The sequence below is a fragment of the Sapajus apella genome, unplaced genomic scaffold (genome assembly GCF_009761245.1).
Source record: "Sapajus apella isolate SASKATOON/1434 unplaced genomic scaffold, GSC_monkey_1.0 scaffold125, whole genome shotgun sequence".
NCBI lineage: Eukaryota > Metazoa > Chordata > Mammalia > Primates > Cebidae > Sapajus > Sapajus apella.
Genome location: NW_022437065.1, coordinates 988,997 through 1,013,665, shown reverse-complemented (window position 1 = coordinate 1,013,665; position 24,669 = coordinate 988,997). Strand labels below are relative to the sequence as shown.

The window sequence follows — 24,669 nt, the reverse complement described above, 5'->3', positions numbered from 1 at the left end:
AGGAAGGAGAAGGGGAAGGTGAGGAGGAAGGAGAAGGGGAAGGTGAGGAGGAAGGGGAGGAAGGGGAAGGGGAGGATGAAGGGGAGGAAGGAGAAGAGGAAGGTGAGGAGGAAGGGGAGGAAGAGGAAGGGGAGGATGAAGGTGAGGAAGGAGAAGGGGAAGGTGAGGAAGGGGAGGAAGAAGGGAAAGGGGAGGATGAAGGGGAGGAAGGAGAAGGGGAGGGTGAGGAAGTGGAGGAAGGAGAAGGGGAAGGTGAGGAGGAAGGGGAGGAAGAAGAAGGGGAAGCAGAGGGGGAAGAGGAAGAAGGAGAAGGGAAAGTGGAGGGGGAGGAGGAGGAAAGAGAAGGAGGGGAGGAAGGAGAAGGGGAAGAGGAGGAAGGAGGAGAGGAAGGAGAGGGGGAAGAGGAGGAGGGGGAAGAAGGAGAGGGGGAGGAAGAAGGAGAGGAGGAGGAAGAAGGGGAGGAAGGAGAGGGGGAAGGAGAGGAAGAGGAAGGAGAAGAAGGGGAAGAAAGGGAAAAGGAAGGAGAACAAGAAAACAGGAACAGAGAAGAGGAGGAAGAGGAGGGGAACTACCATGAGACAGGTGAAGAAGAGAATGAAAGGCAGGTTGAAGGAGAAGGGTACACAAAAGTGAGCAAAATAAAAGGATCTGTGAAATATGGCAAACATAAAACATATCACAAAAAGTCAATTACTAACACACAGGGAAAGGGGAAAGAGCCAAGGACCAAAATGCCAGTGCAGTCAAAACAACTTTTAGAAAACGGGCCACCAGGTTCCAAAAAGTTCTGGAATAATGTATTACCACATTATTTGGAATTGAAATAACAGATCTTAAATTTGACCTGATTATGGCCAGCCAAACAATTTAAATTCCTTGCATATAACAGGCAGTCATTACATGTTACTAAATTGATTTTATGTCATAATTTGATGTGTAGTAAAAAAAGCAACTGATGCAGTTGTGTTAAGGAGTCAAAGACAATAGGAGGCACCAGTAAATTTTGGCCTCTCAAACTAATATTTTGGTGTATTCCCCACCAAATTAATAAAACTATAACTAGAAAATATTAAAAGGTCATATCAGAGTATTAACATTATATATTTATTGAAGGCAGCTTTAGGAATAGTAACATACTGTAAGAGTGTTTTGTTTGTGTACTCAAATCATTCCATTTTTAAATGGCACATATCCTTAAGGGCTATAAAAACTTCTAATTTCTTATAAATATGTTAGCACTTTTTTTTAAGTTTGTGATTACAGTTTACCTACTGGATAGAATAATTTTCTAATAATGGATAGTATTGTAAAACCCAGCTGAGGCACTCATATTTTAAAGAAGTAGTGTTGTCTTTTACCTTTTATGTGTTCTTTTTGCAAAAATCTACAAAGTGACAGCTGTGTTCAGAGCTTAGATCCTAATAATGTTATCTCTTTTAGTTACTATCTGGGCAGATTGTAATATATCTAAGGGTGATTAATTTAAATGTATAATCTGGAAATGTGTAAAACTTGAAGTATTTTTGGTTCAGGCAGAGCTACTCATTGGGCCTCAGTTTCCTCATCTGTAAAATGAATGAGATGATGTGATAACTGCAGTCCCTTCTAATTTTCATATTGACAGATTTACTCTATCATTGTTATTCGTGTAAGAAACTTTTTAGGGAAGAAAAATTACACTTTAAAATTAATTTAGTTTTCTATACATTTGTTTTCTTTACTCTTGAAAAGTTATGACACCTTTAATGTCTCGTCTTCTGTAATTTTTAATTTCTAAACTCCTATCATTTCTAAACTTTAACTGTACTTTATCAGAGCCTTCATTTCTGGTATGTGTTATGTGCCCTCAATGTATTAATTGACTGTTCTGTAATTTCAGTTTGTCTGTTGCTTGTCAGAATGTTTCAAGTAAAATAAAAAATTAAATGTATATAGTCAGAAATTCTTTGTGAAAAGATAAACTGTCTAGTATTAGATATTGAATTTTAGAGAGGCTAGATTTCCACTTGAGTAATTTCAATTGTCCCTTAAAATTTTCCATGTACATAATGCAGCTAATTTGTTTGACTGTTGTTTATTTGTGGCTCTTTTTTCTACTGATTTCCTTTCATAATCTCTTATGTCCTGGACATGAGAGATTTCTTATACTTAGTTTTATTAAGAAGGATTTTGATGATAAACTTCCTGTGAATTTTGTGTAGTTGGTTTCTTTGCACATTTGATTCTCTGAGTGAGAAAGAATATAAAGAAAAAGACTAGAATCATATGAAGTGAAGGATTTCCTAGGAGCAATTATAAACTTTACCTTAGCTGCAAGGATCTCTGGCAGCTTCCCCTAACCAAATGCACTGATTTGGCATTGCAGTGCTTTACCAAATTCGACCATGTTCATTAAGGGTTAGTAGAAAAGAATTAATACTATGATAAAAATATAGATGCCAAACATGAGTATTTTAGAAGTAACCTTAAAATGATTAAATAAGATGGATGACAGACATAGAGTTCATAAAGAAAGAAACCTCCAGGGAAATGAGAAACTCTTAAACTCAAGTTATTAATGTAATAGCTATGGGTATTCATCTTCTACTGAAGAATTAATCAGTCAGTAATACTGAAACAATGTTCTAAAATATGCTCATCTCAGTGTTTCTTCACATTTCCCTGGCCAAAAACTTTGTGTGCTCTTTAGAAGCGGTAGTTTCATGCAAGCATCGTTTTCTAGTGGAGAGCGCTGGCCTGCCTAGACACTTTGAGACCAAGGCCCTTCTTCTGGCCTTGTACTTTTGAGCTGTGTGAACTTGGGCTAGTTTCTTAGCTTTGCAGTCCTCAACTTCTTCATCTGGGAAATTATAGAATGAGAATGAATGACCTAAGTGATTGTTTAGGAACAGCAGGTGTTCATTACCAAATAGAGCACTGCCAGACCCAGATTTTCTGCAATTCCTTTTCCTCAATAAAAAATCTTGAGTCTTGTCACCAAAGTGAGCCCACTTTCAAACTAACTAGCAGTTATACTAAAGTAAGAAGTTATCCTAAACTACTAAGCACACACTAACTTTCTGTGCCCACTGTTTGTTTGTTGGGCAAACATTTATTTAATCACATGTGGCAGGTCTAGTACCCTCAAAAACTTTATGTAGAGGAGTGTATTGCTGGTTACAGGTGGGGTGGGGGACAAAAGACCCAGGTCTAGCCAGACCTTCATCGACCGAAGTGATTTACATGTTTGTAAATTTTATATATTTTAGGAGGAAAAAAAAGCTTTAGAATGAGACCACTTTGTCCCTCATGTATTAACACTTGGTTACATAGATTAAAATAACTGGTTCCTTCTGTATTGTTCCCGTCTGCTGGTTGTTCTGGCTTTTATAGTAGTTTGTCACTGATCATTATTGAGGGAAGTGTGAGTCGTGTATGTAGAATCCATTGAATTACATTTCCTAATGAGGACTCTGGCTGAAAAAGACTTTAAGGTAAGCTGCAAAGGAGTACCTACCACAGAAACTGCTGCTGCTGCTGCTGAACAGCAACACTCAAGGTGAGTGCAACTGAAACGTCTTCTGTTATTTCACTATAGAGAAACTTGCTATACACATACATAGCAAAAATAAATTGTGACCATGGAAGAAGAAAAGGCCAAGCTTTTCTAGCCTGCAGAACTGAGTAGAAAGAATGCTATTCAGCAAGATTGAGACTAGGGGAGTAGAAGCAGGTTTGGGAGACAGTTTTGTACCGTCGATTTTAGATTGTCTTTGAGAGATGTTCAGGAGGCAGATACATGTATGGATCTGGAGCTCACGGGAGATTGCTGAGTATCGCCAGCTTATAGATGTAGTTAAAACTAGATTTGACTGAAAGCAAGTGTTCCTGGTGTGAATGGAGGAGAACTGAAGACAGAATTCAGAGAAACATCAGTAGGTAAGGGAGAGATTGGGAAAGTAAAGTCTGAGAAGGAGATGTGGGAGCACACTCACTAGGAAAGAGAGATACCACCCAAGCCAAAGAAGGGGTTTCATCAAGAAAGGAATGGTAGTAGCTGCAGAGAGAGCCTCTAGGGGGCAGCCTAGTAGAGGGCCGGGGCAGAACCCACATTGGCAGGAAAGAATGAGCTGCAGGAAATCTGCTTTGCAGAGGAATAAAATCAGAAGTAAACTGAAAATTAAATATCAGATATAGATTTTTTAAAAATATGTAATATTTAAGCATATTTCTCAATTTAAGAAGGGAGATATATATTCCAGAGACTTTGGTACCCTGTGGAAAAGATGATACATTTTTGTTTGTGATTAATATATACATAAGAATAGGATCCTATTGATGTGAGCTTATGAACCAAAAGAAAAATCTGCAGTGCTTTAAACATCAGTGAGGCAGAGAAAAAAAAAAAAAATATCTGTGAGAACAGCCATTATTATCTTCAAATTATATGGGCAGGATTGGAAACAAACATGGGCTCCAAAGTCCAGTAGAACTGAGTTAAAATCCCAGCCCTTCACTGATTAGCTGTGTGAATCACAGAAAAGTGGTGGTGGTGGTGGTTGTTATTTGACCTTTCTGAGTCTTATTTCCCTCATTTGATAAAGGAAGGGACTTTTGATAATTAACACATGAAACATGTTATACGCGTTCAGCAAACAGTAACTTGTATCACTCTAATTATACTCTGTGATCACACCAAGGTAGGTGCAAAGCTGCACTCATGAATCTTCAGGTCACTGACTGATGTGCATGAGTTTAGTCCTGTGAACCTGACTTTTATTTAATGTAACATAATAGCAAAATATGAATTGGCTTATAGAAATAGATCTGTGGAAATAAAGTAGATTGCAATAATGGTAATGCTTAAGTATAAGGCGGAATGAAACTGTTACACACCATACATTAGTCAGTAAATGCCCCTAAATATTTAAAATGTATTGAAAAGCTGATCACACTCGTGATTAGCCTAAAATTCAGGTATGTGTTCTGTCACTGAACAACATTTCCCTCTGTGTCCTAACCTTGTTATCAAAATAAATAATTAGCACATAAGGTATAGTTGTGGATCATGCATTTGTTTATGGACAGCAAGAAAATAAATTTTCTAAGGAAAAAGAGGGGAAATAGTAAAGAATAAATCTGAAAATGAGAATAAAATTGCCTACCGGCAAGATATTCTATACTCTGAATTCAAACTGGAATATATTCAGTGGTGAAAATACAGGATTAGGAATAACATAAGGGAGTGGTGCCTAGAAAGAAGAAAGAGTTTAAGAGATTATAAAGTAGTATCATTATCGGCCAAGAATTTGGAGATCAAAGCTGGCAATCCATGGGTGCAGTCTGGACTGCAGACTTATTTTGTTTGGTGCGGTGATTTTTAAAAAAAATCATATTGGTCGCCAGCATTGAAATGTCAGGAGATTTTACATTTATAAAATATTTCCAAGCCAGGCATGGTGGCTCACACCTGTAATCCCAGAACTTTGGGAGGCTGAGGCCGGAGGATTGCTTGAGGCCAAGCGTTCAAGACCAGCCTGGCAACATGATAAAAACTTGCCTCTACAAAAAAATTAAAAGATTAGTTAGGCATAGTGAGGTGTGCCCTGTAGTCAAAGCTACTCAAGAGGCTGAGGTGGTCGGGTCACTTGAGCCCTGAAGGTCAAGGCTGTAGTGAGCTGTGATTGTGCCACTGCACTCCAGCTTGGGTGACAGAGCCAGACCATGTCTCAAAAAATAATAATAACGTTTCTCAGACTTTTGGAAAGCCTGAGTCTGGGAGCATTGCGCTCTGGGAACACTGATCTGAAGCTGAGCTGAGGCTGGGCCCCCTTCTCCACAGTTCCCATGGCTCGCTCTTCCCTCACTGGCCTAGATGCTGGGCTTCTGGCTCACAATAACAAATAAGTGGATGTTTTGAACGAGCTATTTTCTAGTGATAAGATCTGGGACATTATGGGAAAATAGTCCAAACTTTTTGTTTTTCAGCAGTCCTCAATGCACACTAGGAATTCTATCTTACTTTTTATGGAAGGGCCTTTACAAAATCATTTATACTTATATACAAATATATAGTATTTGTTCATATGTGATTTTTCTCTGTAAATAATCTTTTTAATCTTAACACAAATCCTCTGAGATAGGTATTGCTAATATTATTTTTCCATTTTACAGGTAGACTATAAAATACATTCACTGGGCGCCACGCTTAGGCCATGTGTGATTAGATTAAGGCTTGGAAAGCAGCACTTAGATCTTTGTATTTAATGCCCTTCCCACCCCCTACTGCTGTTTCCATGATTTCCATTGTAGTTAAAACATGAACTTACATGTTAACTTTTCCTGTCCTTAAAAAAAAAAAAAGCTTGAAATTTTGATTTTTCCAACTGATATAACTTAAAGTTTTATACTATATTAACCTATTTGGAAAACATTTTCTACCCTATATGACATTGAGGCATGTCAGAAATTCAGAATTATAGCACAAAATTTTATACTTTAAACCTTTGGTTTGCTTTATTTATTTATTTATTTATTTATTTTTGAGACGGAGTTTCACTCTTGTTACCCAGGCTGGAGTGCAATGGCGCGATCTTGGCTCACCGCAACCTCCGCCTCCTGGGTTCAGGCAATACTCCTGCCTCAACCTCCTCAGTAGCTGGGATTACAGGCACGCGCCACCATGCCCAGCTAATGTTTTTGTATTTTTAGTAGAGACGGGGTTTCACCGTGTTGACCAGGATGGTCTCGATCTCTTGACCTCGTGATCCACCCGCCTCGGCCTCCCAAAGTGCTGGGATTACAGGCTTGAGCCACCGCGCCCGGCCTTGCTTTATTGCTTTAAAAAAACTGTAATACCCACAGACAAAAGTGCCTATCTCATACATGTATAGCTCAATGTATTTTTCACAAAGCGAACACACCCATCACAAACTGATCAGCATCCAAATCAAGGAAAAACAGTACCAGCTCTCCCAGAAGCTCCACTTTAACCCCCTTCAGTCATTTCCCACCCACTGCCCCACCACCCAACCCCCACCCCAGCAATCTGTCCTTCTTAAAGCATGCAATGTAATTGTGTCCTTAAGTAAATGGAAACCTCAGTAGGAACCTTTGCTCTCTTGATCTTTTCCTTAAAAAATATGAAAAGTGGCTGGGCGCGGTGGCTCAAGCCTGTAATCCCAGCACTTGGGGAGGCCGAGGCGGGTGGATCACGAGGTCAAGAGATCGAGACCATCCTGGTCAACACGGTGAAACCCCGTCTCTACTAAAAATACAAAAAAATTAGCTGGGCATGGTGGCGCGTGCCTGTAGTCTCAGCTACTCAGGAGGCTGAGGCAGGAGAATTGCTTGAACCCAGGAGGCGGAGGTTGCGGTGAGCCGAGATCGTGCCATTGCACTCCAGCCTGGGTAACAAGAGCGAAACTCCGTCTCCAAAAAAAAAAAAAAAAAAAGAAATATGAAAAGTGTTGCCCTGAGCCAGACCAAAGTCTGCACCTGACTGTGCCATGTCTGACCAATGAAACAAAGGGTCCTTTTGTGAGAGGTCAGGCCCATTCAGTTCTTTACCGTGATCCTAACAGTAACAGACACATATTGACCATTTCAGACTACCTGTTTACATCTTCTTATATGGTTCTAGTGCCAAAAATGTACTCAAACTTTACCCTTTCTTTTTATAAAATGACAGTATTCTGCCAGTCTCTCCCAAATTGTTTCAATTTAAAGGTAAGTGCTTTCTGTGATTTAAAGTAGTTGTCCACATGTGTATAGAATAATTTTAAATGTCCTTAGTGTGAGTGTTGTGATTTCTAGTGAAAATTTCATTTTCTAATAGCGTTCTCAAGTTTAGAAAATGATATAGTTCCAACAGTTCTTCATTGTTATAGATTTCTTAAAGTTAATGAGTAAAATCGTAGTTTGTTATGAGTGTTTTACTTATTTCTAAAATAAGATAAAACACCCAAGTGTCTTTTTATAATAGCATGATATTATCCTGTGGTTACATGAATACCTCCGCTAACAAGACCAGTTGGAGATGACCCAGGTGTAGGTTAGCTAAGCTTTCCAAGTAATTGAGGATTATGCTGGGAACACAGTTCAATGATCCCTCTGTCTGTGAAAAGAGGGGCATAGTCTGAAATTCTTTGTCTCAGGAGCACTGTTCTTTTTAGTTAACCTTTCATTCACATATATTTATGAATACAGCTATCAGTCCATAAGTCTTAAATCTTGTAATCTTTCTTCCCGTTCCCTTTCAAGGTGAAGTTCTTTCTGATAATTTTAGCTACCCAATAATGTATATTTGCCTAGGCACGATATACAACATAAGTCACTCAAAGGGGGAAATCAGGCCAGGCATGGTGGCTCACACCTGTAATTCCAGCACTTTGGGAGTCCGAGGCGGGTGGATCACCTGAAGTCAGGAGTTTGAGATAAGCCTGGCCAAAAGGAGAAACCCTATCTCTACTAAAAATACAAAAATCAGTTGGGCATGGTGATGGGCATCTGTAATCCCAGCTACTTGGGAGGCTGAGGCAGGAGAATCGCTTGAACCTCGAAGGTGGAGGTTGTAGTGAGCCAAGATTGCGCCACTGCTCTCCAGCCTGGGTGACAGAGTGACCCCTTGTCTCAAAAAAGAATTAAGGGGGGGGGGTGGGAATCATGCAGAAAAAAAGAAAGCTTAATAGTAAATGGTAACTCCCTGATGGTTAACCCTACCCAGTGTAATCAATCATCATTTGAAATAGCTGTCTGCCCTGGTACCGTGTTTCCTTCTCCCACATTCCTCTCTTGCACACATTGCCTCATGATCTTGGATTAACCTAAATGTAGTTCTTCCTGAGTAATTTCTGAAACTCTTTTTAAAATCTCAAAGCTTTATTTACTTAGGGCTTCCTGTCCTCAGTGGGAATGCTATTAGGCCACACCTTTGCCATTGGCCTGAGGATGACACTAATATTTATTACTATGGCATACTGTATAAACATGTCCTCTTCCTAGCCTGGACTCTCGCATTTTGTATTTTTACAGAAGAAAGGTGAGTTAATTTTTAGAGGCATTGTTTTCCAACCACCTACTAAAGATTCTGTTGAATAACAGGCTTTATCCTTAGCCAAACAGCCACTAGAAAGCTGACCACCAAAAGCGAATTACAGTGTTGAAGGGGATATGGCCTGAGCCAAATATTGCCGAGGTGAACTTTGTACAAATGGTATTTGAGGGAGTAAATGGCACTGATTACTGCTTCACATGTTTTAGAAGCTATTATAATAAACTGTAATAAACTATAAATAAAGTTATAACTTTAGTGAAGTGTGTAAATGAAACGTATGGGTGAGGGAATCTAATGAGAAATATGATATCTTAATGACAGACTATTTCACCCAAAATAAGAAAGTTAAAAAAAAAAGAGGCTGGGTGCAGTGGTTCACGCCTTAATCCCAGCACTTTCGGAGGCTGAGACGGGCAGATCACAAGGTCAGGAGAACGTTTTGGCCAACATGGTGAAACCCTGTCTCTACTAAAAGTAGCTGGCGGTGGTGGTGCATGCCTGTAGTCCTAGCTACTCTGGAGGCTGAGACAGGAGAATTATTTGAACCCGGGAGGTGCGGAGGCTGCAGTGAGCCGAGATCACGCCACTGCATTCCAGCCTGGGCAATAAGAACGAAAAAGAAACCTCAGTGTCGAATAAAGGCTAAAACTAATATTTTCTGCCTATACTCAATAAGCATTCCATGATTTACTATCAATCTATCAAATCCATAGACAGGCTCATTTATCATTTGGATTAGCTGACCAGTAGCCAGATAGGCCAAGTTCTGTCTCTGTTTGGTTTTCCATCTGCTTTTAGTAACCATGAGCAAACCATTTAAACTATGTTCTTTTATCTTTTTTCCTGGAATGTAAATAATTATACTTATCTTCTTCATGACTATCAGTGAATTGTAATCCTGAAGTGATTCTAAATCCCTATATTTTGGAAAATGAACATAATATATAGATATGATTGTGTTATAATGCTATGGTAGACAAAGCTTTTTAAACTTTTCTCAAGGTAAAAAGCACTCTCAGACAATCAAGAAAGCATATTCAACATTTTTCCATTGTAACCTTGCCATAGGTGCTAGTAAGAATTTTGGAATTCTAGTCATTGAAATAGGGTGACATGCATAAAATCCTTGTTAATGTAGTAACTTGGTATTCAGCATGGGCTATGCAGTATTTTATTTCTTTGGCTTCAATATTTGAATTAATATTTCATGTTTTTGTTAGATGACATAAATTATTTACAACAGTATCAAATCTCTAGTTTTTTAAAAAGACGATCTTACTCTTCTCTGATGGTCAATTTTTGTCACAGCATCATGAATTTCCTGAAACTATAGAAGCAAAACTAGAAGATGTGGATGAGGAAATTAATGTTGAAAATCTGGAAAGCCAGAAGAAAACTGTGGGAGATGATGAAAGTGTTTCTGCAGGTGACCACAGTGAAACAGAAGGAGCAGAAAGAGCCAATGATGGCTCAGCTGAAACCATTGAAAAGGTATGATGAGAAAAAAAAAAGGTATGATGTTAGGTGCTTAAATCCTGAGATGCTGAGAGAAAACATATGGGTTTCCTGGTTTCTGCAGAGGACAAATTCCAGCTGCCTTTGGGATCAGAAATACTTCCATGAATATCTTCATTCATGTGCCATAGGAGAAAGGCCTTGGCTAATTTGTAAGTCAGGCAAACTTTGTCTCTAGCACACTTTCTTTTTTTTTTCTTACTGTACTTTAGGTTCTGGGATACATCATGCAGGATTGTTGCATAGGTACACACATGGCAAGGTGGTTTGCTGCCTCCATCCCCCCGTCACCTACATCTGGCATTTCTCCCCATGTTATCCCTCCCTGACCTCCCCACCCCTCTATGGTCCCTCCCTTGACCCCCTCCAACAGACCCCAGTATGTGATGCTCCCCTCCCTGTGTCCATGTGTTCTCATTGTTCAACACCTGCCTATGAGTGAGAATATGCGGTGTTTGATTTTCTGTTCTTGTGTCAGTTTGCTAAGCATGATGATTTCCAGATTCATCCATGTCCCTACAAAGGACACGAATTCATCGTTTTTTATGGCTGCATAGTATTCCATGGTGTATATGTGCTACATTTTCCTTGTCCAGTCTGTCGTCGATGAGCATTTGGGTTAGTTCCAGGTCTTTGCTATTGTAAACAGTGCCACTATGAACATACATGTGCATGTGCATGTGTATTTATAATAGAATGATTTATAATCCTTTGGATATATACCCGGTAATGGGATTGCTGGGTCAAATGGAATTTCTATTTCTAGGTCCTTGAGGAAGTGCCACACTGTCTTCCACAATAGTTGAACTAGTTTACACTCCCACCAACAGAGTAAAAGTCTTCCTATTTCTCCACATCCTCTCCAGCATCTGTTGTCTCCAGATTTTTTAATGATCGCCATTCTAATTGGTGTGAGGTGGTATCTCAATATAGTTTTGATTTGCATTTCTCTAATAATCAGTGATGATGAGCATTTTTTCATATGTTTGTTGGCTTCGTATATGCCTTCTTTTGAAAAATCTGTTCATATCCTTCTCCCACTTTTAGATGGGTTTGTTTCTTTTTTTTCTTGTAAATCTGTTTTAGTTCTTTGTAGATTCTGGATATTAGCCCTTTGTCAGATGGGTAGATTGCAAAAATTTTTTCCCATTCTGTTGTTTGTGGGTTCACTCTAATGATTGTTTCTTTTGCTGTATAGAAGCTCTGGAGTTTAATTAGGTCCCGTTTGTCTATTTTGGCTTTTGTTGCCAATGCTTTTGGTGTTTTAGTCATGAAGTCCTTGCCTATGCCTATGTCCTGAATGGTTTTGCCTAGATTTTCTTCTAGGGTTTTTATGGTGTTAGGTCTTATGTTTAGGTCTCTAATCCATCTGGAGTTAATTTTAGTGTAAGGTGTCAGGAAGCGGTCCAGTTTCTGCTTTCTGCACACTGCTAGCCAGTTTTCCCAACACCATTTATTAAACAGGGAATCTTTCCCCATTGCTTGTTTTTGTCAGGTTTGTCAAAGATCAGATGGTTGTAGATGTGTGGCATTGCTTCCAAGGCCTCTGTTCTGTTCCATTGGTCTATGTCTCTGTTTTGGTACCAGTACCATGCTGTTTTGATTACTATAGCTTTGTAGTATAGTTTGATATCAGGTAGCATGATGCCTCCAGCTTATTTCTTTTTTCTTAGGATTGTCTTGGCTATGTGGGCTCTCTTTTGGTTCCATATGAAGTTTAAGGTGGTTTTTTTCAGTTCTGTGAGGAAAGTCATTGGTAGCTTGATGGGGATAGCATTGAATCCATAAATTACTTTGGGCAATATGGCCATTTTCACAATATTGATTCTTCCTAACCATGAGCATGGAATGTTTCTCTATGTGTTTATGTCCTCTCTTATTTCCTTGAGCAGTGGTTTGTAGTTCTCCTTGAAGAGGTCCTTTACATCCTTTGTTAGTTGTATTCCTAGGTATTTTATTCTCTTTGTAGCAATTGTGAATGGGAGTTAGCTCATGATTTGGCTCTCTGTTAGTCTGTTATTGGTGTATAGAAATTCTTGTGATTTCTGCACATTGATTTTGTATCCTGAGACTTTGCTGAAGTTGCTTATCAGTTTAAGGAGATTTGAGGCTGAGATGATAGGGTCTTCTTAATATACAATCATGTCATCTGCAAATAGAGACAATTTGACTTCCTCTTTTCCTAATTGAATACACTTTATTTTTTTTTTTCTTGCCTAATTGCTCTGACTAGAACTTCCAATACTATTTTGAATAGGAGTGGTGACAGAGGGCATCCTTGTCTAGTGCTGCATTTCAAAGGGAATGCTTCCAGTTTTTGCCCATTCAGTATGATATTGGCTGTAGGTTTGTCATAAATAGCTTTTATTATTTTGAGATACGTTCCTTCGATACCTAGTTTATTGAGAGTTTTTAGCATAAAAACCTGTTGAATTTTGTCCCAGGCCTTCTCTGCATCTGTTGAGATAATCATGTGGTTTCTGTCTTTGGTTCTGTTTATGTGGTGGATTACGTTTGTAGACTTGCGTATGTTGAACCAGCCTTGCATCCCTGGAATGAAGCCTATTTGATCATGATGGATAAGCTTTTTGATGTGCTGTTGCAATCTGTTTGCCAGTATTTTATTGAAGATTTTTGCATCTATGTTCATCATGGATATTGGCCTGAAGTTTTCTTTTCTTGTTGAGTCTCTGCCGGGTTTTGGTATCAGGATGATGTTGGTCTCATAAAATGATTTGGGAAGGATTCCCTCTTTTTGGATTATTTGGAATAGTTTCAGAAGAAATGGTACCAGCTCCTCTTTGTACATCTAGTAGAATTCAGCTGTGAACCTGTCTGGACCTGGACTTTTTTTGGTTGGTAGGCTATTAATTGCTACTTCAACTTCAGCCCTTGTTATTGGTCTGTTCAAGGTTTCAACTTCTGCCTGGTTTAGGCTTGGGAGGGTGCAAGTGTCCAGGAATTTATCCATTTCTTTCTGGTTTACTGGTTTATGTGCATAGAGTTGTTTGTAGTAATCTCTGATTGTAATTTGTATTTCTGTGGAGTCAGTGTTGATATCCCCTTTATTGTTTTTTATTGCATCTATTTGATTCTTCTCCCTTTTCTTTTTTATTAATCTGGCTAGCAGTTTATTTTGTTGATCTTTTCAAAAAACCAGCTCCTGGATTTATTGATTTCTTGAAGGGTTTTTTGTGTCTCTGTCTCCTTCAGTTCTGCTCTGATCTTAGTATTTTCTTGTCTTCTGCTAGCTTTTGAGTTTTTTTGACCTTGCTCCTCTAGCACTTTCAATTTTGACGATAGGGTGTCAATTTTAGATCTTTTTTTGCTTCTGTGGTGGGCATTTATTGCTATAAATTTCCCTCTAGAGACTACTTTAAATGTGTCCCAGAGATTCTGGTACGTTGTGTCTAAGTTCTCATTGGTTTTGAAGAACACCTTTATTTCTGCCTTAATTTCATTGTTTATCCAGTTGACATTCAGGAGCCAGTTTTTCAGTTTCCACGAAGTTGTGTGGTTCTGAGTTAGTTTCTTAATTCTGAGTTCTAATTTGATTGCATTGTGGTCTGAGAGACTGGTAGATTTCTGTTCTGCATTTGCTGAGGAGTGATTTACTTCCAATTATGTGATCAGTTTTAGAGTACCTGCCTTGCGGTGCTGAGAAGAATGTATATTCTGTGAATTTGGGGTAGAGATTTCTGTAGATGTCTATTAGGTCTGCTTGGTCCAGATCTGAGTTCAAGTCCTGGATATCCTTGTTAATTTTCTGTCTTGTTGATCTGCCTAATATTGACAGTGGGGTGTTAAAGTCTCCCACTATTATTATTGTGAGGGAGTCAAAGTCCCTTTGTAGGTCATTAAGAACTTGCTTTATGAACCTGGGTCCTCCTGTATTGGGTGCGTATATATTTAGGATCGTTAGTTCTTCTTGTTGCATTGATCCTTTTACCATTATGTAATGGCCTTCTTTGTCTCTTTTGATCTTTGTTGGTTTAAAGTCCATTTTATCAGAGAGTAGGATTGAAACTCCTGCTTTTTTTTTTGCTCTCCATTTGCTTGATAAATCCTCCTCCATCCTTTTATTTTTAGCCTATGTGTGTCCTTGCACATGAGATGGTTTTCTTAAATACAGCACACTGATGGGTTTTGACTTTTTATCCAGTTTGCCAGTCTGTGTCTTTTGATTAGGGCATTTAGTCCATTTACATTTAAGGTTAATGTTGTTATGTGTGAATTTGATCCTGCCATTTTGATGCTAGCTGGATATTTTGCACGTTAGTTGACACATTTTCTTCATTGTGTCGATGGTCTTTACCATTTGGTACATTTTTGGAGTGGCTGGTACTGGTTGCTCCTTTCCTTGTTTAGTGCTTCTTTCAGGAGCTCTTGTAAGTCAGGCCTGGTGGTGACGAAATCTCTTAGCAATTGATTGTCCATAAAGGAGTTTCTTTCTCCTTCACTTGTGAAGCTCAGTTTGGTTGGATATAAAATTCTAGGTTGAAAGTTCTTTTCTTTAAGGATGTTCAATATCAGCCCCTACTCTCTTCCGGCTTGTAGGGTTTCTGCCGAGAGATCCGCTGTGAGTGTGATGGGCTTCCCTTTGTGGGTAACCCAGCCTTTCTCTCTTGCTGTCCTTAGCATTTTTTCCTTCATTTCAACCCTGGTGAATCTGATGATTATGTACCTTGGGGTTGCTCTTCTTGAGGAATATCGTTGTGGTGTTCTCTGTATTTCCTGGACTTGAATGTTGGCCTGCCTTGCTAGGTTGGGGAAGTTTTCCTGGATAATATCCTGAAGAGTGTTTTCCAGCTTGGATTCATTCTCTCCGTCATATTCAGGTACACCTATCAAACGTAGATTAGGTCTTTTCACATAATCCCATATTTCTTGGAGGCTTTGTTCATTTCTTTTCATTCTTTTTTCTCTATTCTTGCCCTCTCATTTTATTTCATTGAATTGTTCTTCCGTCTCTGATATCCTTTCTTCTGCTTGGTCAATTCAGCTATTGAAACTTGTGTATGCTTTGCAAAGTTCTCTTGCTGTGTTTTTCAGCTCCATCAAGTCGTTTATATTCTTGTCTAAGCTGTTTATTCTAGTTAGCATCTTATCTAACTTTTTTTCTAGCTTCTTAGTTTCTTTGCAATGGGTTAGCACATGTTCTTTTGCTCTGAGAAGTTTGTTATTACCCACCTTCTGAAGCCTATTTCTGCCAATTTATCAGACTCATTCTCCATCCATCTTTGATCCCTAGCTGCTGAGTTGTGATCCCTTGGGAGAGGCATTCTCGTATTTGGTGTTTTCATCCTTTTTGTGCTGGTTTCTTCCCATCTTAGTGGTTTTATCTACCTGTGGTCTTTGTAGTTGGTGACTTTCGGATGGGGTCTCTGAGTGGACGTCCTTTTTTGTTGATGGTGAAGCTATTTCTTTCTGCTTCTTAGTTTTCCTTCTAACAGTCAGGCCCCTCTCTTGCAGGACTGCTGGAGGTCCATTCCAGACCCCTCTCACCTGGGGATCACTGGCAGGGGCTGCAGAACAGCAAGGATTGCCACCGGTTTCTTCCTCTGCTACCCTCATCCTAGAAGGGTACCTGCCAGATGTCGGCCTGAGCTCTCTTTTATGAGATGTCTCTTTGGATATATGGGGAGTTGCTTGAGGAGACAGCCTGTCCCTTATAGGAGCTCAAGTGCTGTGTTGGGAGCTCCGCTGTTCCGTGCAGAGCTGCAGGGCAGGTACCTTTAAGTCTGCTGCAGCTCAACTCATAACTGCCTCTTTTCCCAGGTGCTCTGTCCTAGGAAGATTGGCTTTATTTATGTTCCTGTCGTGCTGCTACCTTTTTTCATAGATGCCCTGCCCCACATGGCGTAGTCTAGTCACAGTCTGCCAGCAGAGGTGTTGCTGAGCTGCCGCAGGCTCTGCCCAGCTGCTGTGTGATCTGCCTCGGTAGTGACGGACTGCCTCGGTAGTGGGGGACACACTTCTCCCCACTGAGCTGGACGGTCCTGGGTCTAGCTGCACTTGCTGTGAAACTCTCAATCCAGAGCATTTCAGATTGCTTGTTTTGTGGGGGTGGTACCCACCGAGCCACATCGCCTGGTTCCCCAACTCAGCCCCCTCCCTTTCAGTTGAATGTGTGGCTCTGTCTTCCAGGCGTTCCAGGTGCCAGTTGAAATGGCTACCCAGACTTGTGTGAGTTTCTGTGCACTGAACCAGCAGCAGCTGAAACTGCCACGCTGAAAACTCGTGGCGCTTTTCAGCCTGGGAATCTCCTGATATGGGGGCAGTGAAAACTTGTTTGGAAATGTGGTGAGCACTCACCCTCTGCGCTGTTCTAGCTGGGAACTGCACTCTGGAGCTGTTCCTATTTGGCCTTCTTGGATCACCGTCTAACACACTTTCTAGAATGCTGCTTGGTAGCATTCTGCTTCCCACATGAGTGGAAGTAGAGTGGTATGGGCCAGGATAGTATACTGTTGGAAAATTAACCAAGAAGTTCAGCACCTGGTCCTTGAAATGTTGAAAGTGCAAAGTTAGGAGCCCTGCCACTGGTGGCAGAAATGGGGTGTGTATGTGTATGCACACTTGCTTAAATTTACATGTGTGAATGAATGAAAGCTGGTCACAGCAGTATTTTGAAGTTGTGATCAGTTCTTCAAAGATGCAGTCTAGACAAAAGTATGTATAGAAGGAATAGGAGAAGATATCACTAAGGAAGCAAAAATCACCCTGAAAGTGGAGCTAGAGATGCCCAAAACATAATCTCTTCCATTGGCAGTTTTGACTGAGAGTGATCTTGCTAGGAGATAGTTGGTAGGTTTGAAATCATTCGTTTGCTAACACTACTCTGGATTAACTTCTGAAGTATGGAATTCTGCAACCCAAACTGCATGACATTGTACTGATTCATTTTTGTTTTCAATTTTTGAACCTCTTTTGCAGAACACTGAGTTAGTCATACCTTCTAGTTGATGAAACACTCTCATCATTGCTCTTCTCATGTAAATGTATTCCCTTTTACCTCCATTTCCCCTTCCCCTTTTTCCCTAACATAGACAACCAGTGAAACATACTTGTCATTTTATTTGAATGTGTACTTGTGAAACATGTTTTGTGTACATACATTTTAAATTTACAAATTGATATTTTGCTAAAGGTCATTCTATTCCTTGGTTCCTTCTTTTTCCAAGACTCCTTTCTCTTACTAGGAAAAAAAATATTCTGGCAGTTATTATTTTCTTTCAGAAGGAGAAAATGGTTCTGTTTATAGGGAACATTGATGAGTTCAGGTCAGGGTGGTCTTTAAGATTCTTTAACATAGAAATCATTCAATACTAATTTGACGCTGTAAAATGTTGAGACAAGTCATATGCCAATTAGTGTTCATGAATCTTCTTTGAGGAGAATTCCTGAATCACAGTTTTTTTAATGACACAATTTTACGCTAGGAGGACATTTGCAATCAGTCAGCGTCTAAGGCTCCTCATTTTACAAGAGCTCAGCAAAGTGAAATAACTGTCACATGTTTATGTCATTAGCTAGAGGAAGACTCTGGAACCTGCTTAAAGATTCAGACTAAGTTTTCTAGACCAGCACAAAACTATTTGCTGTTATATTGCTTTGTTATTGTTTATAGAAAGAAAAAGCCAACCTACAGGAACGGGCCGTTTTTGAATACAATGAAAACCTAAAAGGTATGAGCACGTTTGATAACATACATATATACATACATGCACACATATATATGCATATATATGCCATAATTGGGTAATTACAAGCTTACATATCTTTTAATAGTTTTTACTGTCACATGATCCTCATATGAAGCTATGAAATATGTGATACAGGCTTACCTGTTCTTATAAATAACCACCACAGCTTCTTCACATACGAATATTTGCATTATTCATTGCTGCTTACGTGTTAAGGATTTGTTTTTGTTTTTGTTTTTGAGACAGAGTTTCGCTCTTGTTACCCAGGCTGGAGTGCAATGGTACAATCTCGGCTCATCGTAACCTCTGCCTCCCGGGTTCAAGTGATTCTTCTGCCTCAGCCTCCTGAGTAGCTGGGATTACAGGCGTCTGCCACTATGCCTGGCTAATTTTTGTGTTTTTAGTAGAGATGGGCTTTCGCCATGTTGGCCAAGCTGGTCTCAAACGCCTGACCTCAAGTGATCTTCCCGCCTTGGCCTCCCAAAATGCTGGGATTACAGGTGTGAGCCACCGCACCTGGCTGGTGTTAAGAAATTTAAGTAGCCTTTTTACTACCTTTTTTCTCTCTATTTGATCAGTATTATTAAATCAAGCTTTTGCCCCAAATTCCAATTTATATTTCTAGTGAGCACTGCCAGACTCCATTGCCTAAGCAAGTTGGGACAACTGGGCTGGCCTAAAGCCACAGCGGTCACCCAGTTATTCCCTCCCAGGGGCCCAGACCTGAGTCTGATCTTACTATAGACACTGAGGAGAAGTTCTTTCCTAAGCTTATCTATTAGTGTCAGAAAACAGGTGCTGTGGAATAGGGGCGACTGTGATTGCTCTTGAAATCTACATAATCTAGACCCAGATCATCTGTGTTTCTGCAGTACGACTCCCACATTGTTTCCACACCATCACACTGCAGTATATATTTGACCGTGTTCTCATAAAAAATAACTATCTGTAATACTGGATATCATATCCAAACTTAAGCTGAGGAAGGAATACTTTCCTTCATCCTGTTCCTTTTAACTTCTGCCACAAAAGTAGTACGTTTTAGAATATTTTAGGCAAGTGTTAAAAAAATGTATCACCTCTAAGTATTCTTAACATATAGCCTAAAGTGCTACAAAGAAATTAAATATAAACTTTAAGTAGTTGATTATATAAAATTAAAACAATGAATATGCCTTACAAGTATACTTTAAAGATAATTATTCAGATATAGAACATGTGGATTAATTTGAAACACCAAAAAATAGAATGTCTGTTTGAGTATAAAGAATGTAATCATAACTAGGTTAATTTTTAAAGTAATTTGTATTTTACAGAAGTCTTCTCTAACATTTGCTATTACCTTTGTAGCAATATTTGGATACTGGTCATCTAAACATTGACAGTTTTGGTGAGGTAATTCTGGGCTTTTCACTTTAAGCCAACTTTTCAGGAAATATGCAGTGTAGGATATTGTCCACTACTCCAGTGGTGAGCCCTTTTAGTATCATCCCACAACTCAGGGTTCATAGAGTTTCACTGAGAGCATCAGGTCTTTTCTTTTTCCTATTAGTTAAAAGTAGTATTTCTGAATGATCCAATTGTAGGAAACATACTTGATCATGCCAAAAGCAGTTCATTAGAAATCCTAGAAAATAAAGAATCAACACCAAGGAAAGACATGAAGAAAACAAAGGTAAGTGAAATGAATTATCCTTTTTAATGCTAAGACCAAAGTATTGAATTATTCCTTTTACTTTTCATGTGGCGAGTCACACAATTTAACTGTCTTAATATGAGTTTTTATGGCCCGAAAACCTGAAGAATTTCAGGTGGTGTCGCATTTTTTTTTTTTTTTATGTTTGAGATGGAGGTTTGCTGTTGTTACCCAGGCTGGAGTGCAGTGGTGTGATCTCGGCTCACCGCAACCTCCGCCTCCTGGGTTCAAGCAATTCTTCTGCCTCAGCCTCCTGAGTATCTGGGACTACAGGCATATGCCACCATGCCCAGCTAATTTTTGTATTTTTAGTAGAGACAGGGTTTCACCATGTTGACCAGGATGGTCTCAATCTCTTGACCTTGTGATCCACCCGCCTCGGCTTCCCAGAGTGCTGGGATTATAGGCATGAGCCACTGCGCCTGGCCTTGCATATTTTTAATATACTACTTTTCCTTTGGTTGGCATTAGAATGATGATCTTTTTTTCATCCTTTTACTTTAACTTATGCTTTAGATGTGTCTCTTATAAATGGCCTATACAGCTGGATTTTGTCTTTGAAATTTTTAACATGCATACCTAAAATCTAAAGCTCATCAGTGTTCCTATATTTTTCCCAAATAATGCCAGGATCTTAGAAGAATTTTCTTGCCTATCACCCCTTCTTTCTTATTTTAAAAGTTATAGTACCCAGTGTTTAAAATTTTTTAACATCACAAATCATATGTTATTTGTATGTTTTATAACACTTTTTTACTCAGATGTCCCTTCTGGAATTCTTAATTCTTTCTGAAGAAATCTTTTGGAAGTTCCTATCACAGATGTCTGTTGACAGTTAAAACTTTCAGTTTCTGTTCACTTGAAAAGATCTTTATTTTACCATAGTTCTTAAATGATAATATGGCTGGTTGACAGCTATTTTCTCTTAGTATCTGCTCCCATTATTGCCGTCTATAATTTTGTTTTAGTATAATTGCTGATAACTTGGTATATAAACTGCCATTTCTCTATGGCTGCTTTTTAGATTGTCTTTGATGTGTTTCAGTTTACTATGAGATGCTTAAGTATGGATTTTTTTTTTTTTTTTTTTTTTTTGAGATGGAGTTTCACTTTTGTTGTACAGGCTGGAGTATAGTGGCACGATCTTGGCTCACCGCAACCTCTACCTCCTGGGTTCAAGCAATTCTCCTGCCTCAGCCTCCCAAGTAGCTGGGATTACAGGCATATGCCACCACACCTGACTAATTTTGTATTTTTAGAAGAGACAGAGTTTCACCATATTGGTCAGGCTGGTCTCAAACTCCTGAACTCAGGTGACCCACCCCCCTGGGCTTCCCAAAGTGCTGGGATTATAGGCCTGAGCCACTGTGCCCAGCAGGTATGGAGTTTTTAATTTTAACTTACTTGGAATTTATTATGACTCTTGAATCTGAGAATTCATGTCATTTATCATATTTTTAAAAATTCTCTTTCATTATATATTTGAATATTTTCTCTCCCCTTTCAAATTCTGATATAAAACTTTTTATTTTATGGTACATATCTTTTATTGTCAATTTCATGTTTTCCATGTCTAAGTGATATTCTGGGTAATTTCAGGGCTTTCATTAATTTCATAGTTTCTCTTTAGCTGAGACTACTTGGCTATATAACCCACCTATTGAGTTTTAATTTCAGTGATCACATCTTTCACATTTTAAGTGAAGTTGTATTTTTGTTCTTTTTCAAATCAATCTGGTCTTTTAAAATCAGTGCCCTGTTTTATGCTTTCGTTTTTTTATTCTAGTACTTCAAGCATGCTTAGTTTATATTCTGTATTTAGTAATTCCAATGTCATTCTTAGGAGTCTAAATATGTGTGTTGCTTTGGCTGACTTGCTAATGGTGATTTGTTTCCATTTGTGTTTTGAAATTTGTGTTGTGAGTTCTTGTTTCAGTGGGACTTTTTTGTGGAAATCCTTGAAGGCCTGAGTTAGAGTAAGTCTATCTATAGGGAGTTTTCATTCACTTTATTAGCCCTGGAGTGACTGAAGGACCACTGTAATTTCCTTTCTCAGTTAAGGGTTGACCACAATATTTGCAGATAGACTTATATTAAGGGCATAGTACTTAGAAAGTCCTCACATTATGTAGGGGTCTCAGTTCCAGTTCCCCTCATTTTGTGAGATCAAATTGTTTCAAACTTAAAAGTCTAAGTTATGAGTCAGCAGATACTATTTTAGTTCTTAATCACCTCTGAGACTTTCTGCTCCTTCTTTCTTGTTTGGTCTACAAGGATATTTCCCTTAGTTTTTTCGGAGATTACCTGTACATTATAAAATTCTATTTTTTATACTTCATCAGCATTTCTTGGTATTTTATAGCGGCAGACTTTTTCAAGTTGTGTATTTCTTCATCATAGCAGGGACAGAAGTTCTTCCATGTCAACCCGTAGATCCTTTTTCTAGACTCTTACTTTTTGGATTACCGCTTTTTACCCTAGTTTCTCCATTCTTTAAAGCTAGAGGCAAGCTGTTATTATTGGCACCATTTGTTTTTCTGGAAGAGCCAAGTTTTCACCTGGTTTTTGTTTCCTGTTTTTTTGTTTTGGCATCTTGTCAAAACCATTGTTTGTGTTACCACTCTTCAAGAGTCCTATTTTCTTTCTGGCTACATTCTCAAAGGGCCTAAATCAAATGAAACGTTTGTCATCTTACTTGATCTCTTCTGCATGTGGCCCTGTTGGCCACTCCCTTCTTGATGTATTTTTCTCTCTTGATTTCTGAACTGCCTATTTTCCCAATTTTGCACCTACAAACCTTGGTCCTTGGTGCTAGCTCCTCTTCTCCTGCTTGCCTCTCACTCTGCTCTTTTTGTCTCTTTTTTTACATTCTCTTTTCTACCTGCCTGGAATCCCTGGGTTATTGGGGCTACTTTCATCTCTCATCTATTATCTATATTCTATGTATCTGTAGCCCTAGCCTCCCTTGAGCAGAAGCTCCATATATTTGACTGCCTGCTCAGACCCACACACAGGGCTCACACAGCCATCATTTGGTAGCACTAGCTTTTTGCTAGAAGTTCTTGTCTACAGGAATGGGGAGGTACATCGTCCTCCTTCAGAATATTACAATACAAATTCACTGTAGCTACCATACACTGAGAATGACAGACATGTCCTGAAAACGACCCCTCCTGGATACATTTAAAAATTACAATAGGTAATATTCTAGTTTTTATGTATTTTCCTCTTACAACTTAACAAAGTAAAACATTAAATTTGTTCTTTGAAGAAAAAGATAATATATCACCAAGGTGTTGATGGTGTTGAATGTTAGACCCTGAAAGGTCTTATTTTAGGGTGGAATCCTGACTGCATTTTGGTGAAAGGAAAAATACTAGCAGATGCCATAGTACACATGTGGTGCCCCATAAGAGATGATGAAATCATGTTCATGCTTGTTGAAAATGATACACCCTAAATACTGTTAAGTGAATGATTCATTTGCGGAAATGAATATTTTGTGTGTGGTTTTTTCCTAGCTTTTTCTAAAATTCAAAAGGGTGCCCTCGAACAGTGAGCTACTCCCAGAGATAAAACCCGTAGAAGATCAAATCATTTTAAAAAGCAATAATAAAGATGCCGGCCAGAACCACGTGAGTGAGAATAGTAAGAATATTCCACCAGCAAACACAGAGAGAAGATCAAAATCCTGTACAGTACTATAAATATATATTTATGTTTTCACATCACCAAGCATACTGTCATTTATACTTGAAAAACATTATAACTTATGAAGGAAATTTTCTGGTAGTAGTCTTTTAAAGATATAGGTTCATATGTTTTATTTGATCTCTATCAGTATGACCAGGTTTGATATTTATTTATGCTAATATTTTTGACATGTCATTTCAAAATATGCGTATCTCAAATTCTCTAAGTGTTGTGGCCTTAACTGTTCAGTGTTGCAATAAAAAGTATATTTTTATATGTGGAAAATTGAAATAAGATATTTCTTGGTTTTTACTAAACAATTTTACTTCTTTATAATTTTATAAGGCAATATTTGCAATCTCATGACACTGTAACAGTTTTCAATGTATTTGCAGTTTTCACAAAGCTGAGGTAAAATTGTTTATAATGAACATATTTCAATAAACTGTATCTGGTCAGTTCCACTGTTAAAATTAATGAGTATTAATAAAATTTGGAGGTTCTTGGCATTATCAGTTCACAAAATGGGGGCAAAAAGTATAATTTTAAAATATAGAAGTATGCAAAATGCATTTACCCCTGAGTAAAAAAATTTCAGTGCAACTGTGTAAATGGTACATCTGTGGAAAACTGAGTACAGAAGTTTCTTTGCTTCCCACTCCTTTCTTTAGAGAAGTGACTTGTCATGAAAACATTGCAGATTATGTGGTATCATCTGGAGTGTTTGACCATGCCACAGATCACCGTCATAGGAGAGATGAACATGGCTAGCCTTGCTCATTTCGACTGTCTGTGGCACTGACAGTAGTAACCATGTTTGGTTCAGTCACACAGTGCTCTGCCACAAAGAATAGGAAGGATAAATCTGCTAAGTCTTGTGTCAGTCCATTTTTGTGTTGCTATAAGGAAATACCTGAGGCTAGGTAATTTATAAAGAAAAGACTCATGGTTCTGTAGGCTGTACAGGAAGCTTAGTGGCATCTGCTTAGCTTCTGGTGAGGCTTCAGTTAGCTTTCACTCATGGA

General features: G+C 38.8%; 1 protein-coding gene across 7 annotated transcripts in view; it reads left to right on the top strand.

The window, feature by feature from the left end:
* The window catches only part of RPGR (retinitis pigmentosa GTPase regulator), a 64,441-nt gene extending 40,288 nt beyond the window's left edge, over nt 1-24,153 (top strand). For 6 of the 7 annotated variants that reach the window (XM_032261645.1, XM_032261642.1, XM_032261641.1 and 3 more), the window contains 4 exons: nt 10,343-10,525; nt 18,180-18,237; nt 19,842-19,930; nt 23,473-24,153. In XM_032261645.1, coding sequence (XP_032117536.1) covers nt 10,343-10,525; nt 18,180-18,237; nt 19,842-19,930; nt 23,473-23,658 — 516 coding nt within the window. In that variant the 3' untranslated portion in view covers nt 23,659-24,153. Of the gene's footprint in view, nt 3,253-10,342; nt 10,526-18,179; nt 18,238-19,841; nt 19,931-23,472 lie in introns of those variants that run through there. The other variant, XM_032261640.1, reaches the window with a different exon arrangement.
* Nucleotides 24,154-24,669: the final 516 nt, after the last annotated feature.